Source organism: Berghia stephanieae, chromosome 4, assembly GCF_034508935.2.
Source record: "Berghia stephanieae isolate SIO BIC M18660-M18661 chromosome 4, UCSD_Bste_1.3, whole genome shotgun sequence".
In the NCBI taxonomy this organism is placed as follows: domain Eukaryota; kingdom Metazoa; phylum Mollusca; class Gastropoda; order Nudibranchia; family Aeolidiidae; genus Berghia; species Berghia stephanieae.
The window spans coordinates 75,850,716-75,857,387 of NC_088363.1; the positions used below are offsets into that span (position 1 = coordinate 75,850,716).

Consider the following 6,672-nt stretch of genomic DNA (forward strand, 5'->3'; position numbering starts at 1 on the left):
GTAAGGAAGACATGTTTCCTTCTCAACCAAGGGCATCAAGACAAAGACAGTAGGCAACCTGGAAATAGAAAACAGTTACAGAATCTAATTCACAGCTAGAGTGACCTCTCTAGCACCGATTAGATGTCAAAAGACCCCACCCCAGTTGTTCATGCTCTCTTGATGAATACAGTAAGGTCTGCAGTTATAAACAGAGTAGAGAAAGGAGGTTTGACAACATCAATTCATTTTTTATTCAAATTTGCGAAAGTAAAATAATGAACTATTAAACTCGTTGACTATATTACATAAAAAACTATATAAAAACATTCATGGGCATTCTATTTACGATTTTCAAAACAAAATGATAATCCAATTATCTCTCTCTCTCTCTCTCTCTCTCTCTCTCTCTCTCTCTCTCTCTCCTCGTTCTTTTCCTGTACATTTTATGAACGAAAATAACCGGGCTCTCGTGGGACTTTTAGGTCATATCAATCCCAAGAAAGAGGAAGAGGACGTTGAGAGAATATTCAAAGATAGTAGAGCTAATTTCTGCACTTACAAGGGACCAGGATAAATTAAGATAAGTGGGCTCGTTCAGATTAGAGAATTAAGATAGATCCCAGGCGTAATCTCTTAGACTGTATAGTCCCATTCAAAAGAATGCACTCAAATATTTTATTGCATCAAAAACTATCAAAGGTAAATTACGCACTAGAGACAGAGAGAAAGGAAGGAATGCTATATATTCCAAAAACACATCTGATTTTCTTCCTCTGTCAAAGACTTCTAGCCTTGGATTAAGCAAATTGAATCGTCTAGTTGCAGATCAATGACCAAAAAAATGCTATGGGCGAAGGGGAAAAGATGTAGGAGGTTAGAAGAGATAGCAACATTGGATGACAAGAGTGATTCACACCCTATTTCCCCTCTCCTGGTATATTCAATGAGCTTCTCTTCATTTGTCGGAAGTATTCCTATCGTCATGCATTGCAGAGACGCTATATTACATCTACATATCAAGAGTGTGGAATTCATGAAAAAAATAACAATGTATAATGAAAGCAATATTTGAATTTAATTCCATTTAAATTAGGATGATAATACATGATTTCGTACGTAAAATTAAAAATAATTGAAATTAATTAAACATTGAAAAGCGAAATGTGGCTTGGGCGACGCATAGCAAGAGGTCCTCGATTGTTATGCTGCATTATTCCTTAAAGAAATGTAACAATTTAGATAGCTCGCTGTTAATTAAAATATGAAGGAAACATGAGTCCAGTATTCTCGGAACCTTAAATCTTAAATTGAAGTATGCATGCCTAATGACAAAAGAATCTTGACCAAAATAAAGACAGGTCATCCATATTACATACTGTCCTCAATTGTCATGACATTAAAATAAAACTACATTTTTCAATTTTGACCGACATGAAAAGAGAAAAGATATTTGAATGAATTCAAAATTTATGAAAACGATCGAACAACTGGAAAATTTGAGAAAATTTAAGTTTTTTTCTGTCACTGTAGTCTAAACTAATGAGGTCTTTTTATGGAGTCCGCCCTAATATTATTATCTTTCTAAACTATTGCGCCGATCTTACATTCCAGAAAAAAACTAATTATTTCGTAAAAATTCTTCATCAAAAAGATTTGATATCGCATCTTGTCTTTAAACGTCTGTACGTCGTTTTAAGATGAAGGAAACTGATTTAAATTAGTGAGGATTAAACAATAGTCTACAACAATCAAGAGAATAATATGATTTTATAGAATTTGACACAACACTCCCCCAAGTACTGATGTCAACTAGCTATAAAACGGCCATATTTTTACATTTCTGGATTATGCAGCAATACGTAGAAAAGTTTATAGTTTTGAAACTATGACATTGCCTTAGAAGAATTGTTTTTTTTAATGAATCTGACAAGGAAACTTTATTTTTGTTTCTGCCTTTTTGTCACATTGTGAATCCTCGTATGATTGTTTTATCCATTTGAGGACAAAATAGTTGTAAAAGGCAAAGAAATAGCAAATAGTAAAATCATATTGCCAGAAGTGTTAATGGGTGATTTTGTTAGTTTTCAATTTGTTTGTTTCTACGGGTTTTACGGCTTACAACACATTTAAGTCATATCAGCGCCAGTTAAAGGGAAGAAAATAGGATAGTAAAAACATTCTAGGTGAACAATTAAAAGGACTTCAAGAAAAAGTAAGACAAAGGTTCAAATAGGGAACAGATGTGGATTCCAAGAGCACACATTAGTGTACTTAGTTTTGAGATCACCTAAAAGTCTCACACAGAGACCAACACAAGATTCAACGAAGAAGAACACACTCAAATGTTTACAAAAAAAATAACAGTACATAATCGAGAGATGATTTGCAATGAAAAAAATATAATCTCCCAAAACTATAACTATACAGTCGACTGTGTCCCTCCCAGCCAAGGACTCCGACCAGGACAAAACTAAGTAACTTCATTCCACAACAAAGACAGAAAGCAATAGGAAAACAGGTATAGAGGGTATAGAAGACATAGCAGGTACCTCCCCGCCCACTATGAGAGGTCGGGAACCCCACAGCTCTCATTAGTGTGGAAGATGAATTATATAAAAATGCCATTCGTTAATAGGAGCTTTTTACTTTAGAAATATCAGTCTCTGAGTCTGGAGTATCATACTGTTATTCCAATTATATCTGAGGATATAGAGAATACAATAAGAATCTGAATATCTAAAAGTTTCTTGCTTGTAACTTTCATTGCCGTACGAAGAGGTGGGATAGACAGTCGTTCAGACTTGAGGCAGATATCATCATTAATTCCAACGACGTGACTAAAAGCATAAGAATCAAATGTTTTTATTTAGCTGTTATATTTTTATAAATTATTATGCCCCGCGTGGGTGAGGTGAAAAATCTAACTGTTTGGACTCGAGGTCTTGAGTATCACTGCTCCCCCAAGCAGTGATGTCAAGATTTTCTGCTAGAGTAATGATATGATTATCATCATATTTTCAAATAGTAGATCAAATAGAAGGTCATGATGAGTTAAATACATTAACCTCAGAAGTCAGTTATAATATTTCTTCAAGGAAAACATCAATGGTTCTAATTTCACTTTATTATGCCGTTAATGGTTTTAGTGTCAAACAACTGAAGACAGCAGTCGAGCTTCAGATCGGTGGGTTACTAGCGTTTTTAGTTTTTTTTATCTTGTTTTTTTGCGTGAGTGTGTCCCTATAAATTTTTGATAAAGTTTTCCTATAAACTGTTTATTGACTACTTGTCCGCCGGAGAGAAAAGGTTTGTTTTCGGGATAATGAGTGGAATCGGGAAATTTTAGAAAAAGATGAAATGAGAAAAAAGGAATCATCTAAATGGATTACCTGTTGCTTAAACATACAATAATTCTTGAGGAAAATATTCACCCTCAAAATATTGAGCTAAAAAAATTTGATCAAAGAATTCAGAAACAAGACTATTGTTTAAGTTGATGGCCAATTTTACAAATTAACTTTGTCCACAGTTGTTTCAATTCATCAAACACTATCATTCGTGTTTCAGATATGAAATCAAATTTATTTTTGCACCCCTGACATTAGATGTAACTTTTGTTGCTTTGTTCTGTGCCTTCCTTCGTCTCTTCTTACTTTTCCGATGCTTTCTTCTCATTGTCGAATTTTTAGACACTTTATTCTCAGTGGTTGAACCTTTCTGATAAGCCTTGGACATTTTATCTGTTGTAAAAATAAAGGCCAGGGATGTAAACAAAAAAATCATGAAATCAGTAATAAGTCTTTGCTAAGTAAAGATAATAGAATAACATAATATATATATATATATATATATTATACAATTATAAACAAAGTCACTCATATATTTTTGGCCGAGACAATTGTTTCTATGCTCTCCATCGCCATGTGTCCGTAGTGTGCTGTTTTTCATTCGAGGGGTCGATGTATAATAAACATCGACCCCTCGAATGAAAAAAACATGTCACTGCATAACAACACTAATCACCGCGAAATCAACAACACAACGGAAGTAAGGACACAAGAAATAAACATCGACCCCTCGAATGAAAAAAGCACAATACGGACATATGGCGACTGACGACATGGTGAGTATAGAAACAATTGTCTCGGCCAAAATATGTGAGTGGCTTTATTTATAATTTATATTCGCTCTAACCAACATTATCGAGCACTTTCGTACCTATAAGTACCCACCAACACTCATATTTATATATATATAGTTTGAGTACTTAGTTTGAGATCACCTAAAAGTCTCATCAGGACACCAACAAAGGATCCTATTAAGAGAAACACATCTAAATTTTTAGAGAATACATAACTAATTATACATAGTATGAGAGAGAGAGAGAGAGAGAGAGAGAGAGAGAGAGAGAGAGAGAGAGAGAAAGAGAATTGTATTTGTATTTAAGGGTTTTACGGCGGTTGCAACACATTTAGGTCATATCAGCGCTTGAAATAAAGGAAGAAAATGGGATAGTAAAAAGTTCTAGAATAACAAAAGGAAATTGGTTCAAATAGCAAACAGATGTAGATTCCAAGAGCACACTATCAGGGTACTTAGTTTGAGATCACCTTAAAGTCTCACTCAGACAACAGCACATGATCCCACTAAGAGGAATACACTCAAATGTTTACAAGTCTTTTGTTAAAAAATACAAAATGATAATGCATAACAGAGAGATGATTTACAAAAAAAAATATCATCTCCCAAAACTAACTAAACATTTGACTGTTTCGCTCTCAGCCAGGAAATACGGCCAGGGCCTGGACAAAACCAAGTTATCTCATTCCAAGACAAAGACAGAAAGCATGTTGAAAAACAGATATAGGGGGATAGAAGACACAATAAGTGCCTCCATGTCCACTATGGGAGTGAAAAAGAGAGAGAGAGAGAGAGAGAGAGAGAGAGAGAGAGAGAGAGAGAGAGGAGAGGGAGAAATGATTAACAAGGAAAAGAATATCATCTCCCTAAACTATAACTATAAATTTGATTGCTACCCTCCCAGCCAAGGACTCCAGCCAGGGCTGGGGCAAATCTACGTAATCCCATTCCAAGACAAAGACAGAAAGCAAGTTGGAAAACAAATATAGGGGGGATAGAAGACATAATAAGTACCCCCCCCCCTGCCCACTATGGGAGGTCAGGAACCCCAACCAGAAATAAAAGATTAAGTTAAGTTTCTAATCCCATTTACAATGGCATCGATCAAAATTTCATTTCCCCAGAGGGTTCAGCAATAATCATTCCGTTCCATTAGGCGAATGGATCCGTACATAACCGTTAGAGATTTCTGGCTACACTTTAGATAAGACTTTCCAAAAAATTATATTCCTCGTGAAATCTGGCTCTAAGCTAAAAGAATAAAAGCAAACATTCGTAAGAAATTATCATAAAATTACCTGAACAATGTTGACAGCATGGACTTTTAGATGGATCCTTTTTACAAATCTTAGGACACCTTGGGCGACACTTAGATTCACCAGACTGCAATAGAGTTTAAATTTAATTATTTTTAATGACAACACAGTCAATTATAAGTCCCCATCTCTATTTGGAAGCTTCTGTAAGAAGACTATTAAAGAAACCTATACTTATGAGGTAATGAACAAACACCTGCATTAATTTAAACTCAAATCTTCAGGTCACAAAAGAGGAACTTTCTGTGAGAGGACTATTAAAGAAAGAGTAAATTTCTGAGACAATGAACAAACAATTTCATTGATTTAAACTCTAAATTTTGCAAGTCATAAAAAAGGTCCTATAAATTTATCAATAGAAGATGAAAATGCTTTTTACATCATAGGTCTACTTAAGAGCAGTCAATTAAATATATAATTAGATTTAGAATTTTTGTTTGTTTGTTTGTTTGTTGCTTTAGGTCTCTTCCAACACAATTGAGGTTATATGAGAGACCGCTGAAACAAACAAAAAACAAGCAATCTAACAAAAATAGTACAAATGTAAATCAAAATCATAACCTAAAGATATCATAAGCTAAATTATAAATAACCAAGAACAAACAGGCAGAAGATTTACAGAAAAAAAAATATCCCCTGTCAAAAATACAATCACAAACCAAAGAATCAGGATAGGCTAGTAAAGAGAAGAAGAAACGACATCACAATCGGATCGTACACCCATGCGAACATCATAGGTATACGATTCAAGGGTGATGCTCCCATCCAACCACCCGCAGATTTAGAATTAATCACATAGTTGTTTATTTAAATCGTTCACAAAAGCAGATAATGGATTAGAGTATAAGGAGACAAAAGTATAAAGTGGTTATCAACTTGAAAAACATGATTTCTCTCATCTTGAAGTGCTTTTTTAAAAATTTGATATTGTTTGACTCGATGTGTGAATGTGAAGACAGTATAGATAACAAAGAAAAACAAATAAATGATGATGATGATGATGATGATGATGATGATGATGATGATGATGATGATGATGATGATGATGATGACGATGACGATGATGACGAAGACGATTACGACGAGGAGGAAGAGGAGGAGGAAGAGGAAGAGGAGGAGGACGTCGACAACGACGATGATGGTGATGGTGGTCGTGGTGGTGATGGTGGCGGTTGTGGTGGTAGTCATCATGGAGAACTAATAAGAAATTTATATTATGAAAGCTTCTGGGTTG

The 6,672-nt window shown here is 34.7% G+C and overlaps 1 protein-coding gene across 3 annotated transcripts in view; it reads right to left on the minus strand.

Moving 5' to 3' along the window:
• Positions 1–209: 209 nt before the first annotated feature.
• LOC144971253 (chordin-like) overlaps positions 210–6,672 on the minus strand; it is a 55,257-nt gene continuing 48,794 nt past the window's right edge. For 2 of the 3 annotated variants that reach the window (XM_078911831.1, XM_078911832.1), the window contains exons 25-26: positions 5,421–5,505; positions 210–3,722 (exon numbers count right to left, since the gene is read on the minus strand). In XM_078911831.1, coding sequence (XP_078767957.1) covers positions 3,535–3,722; positions 5,421–5,505 — 273 coding nt within the window. In that variant the 3' untranslated portion in view covers positions 210–3,534. The remainder of the gene's footprint in view (positions 3,723–5,420; positions 5,506–6,672) is intronic. The other variant, XM_078911833.1, reaches the window with a different exon arrangement.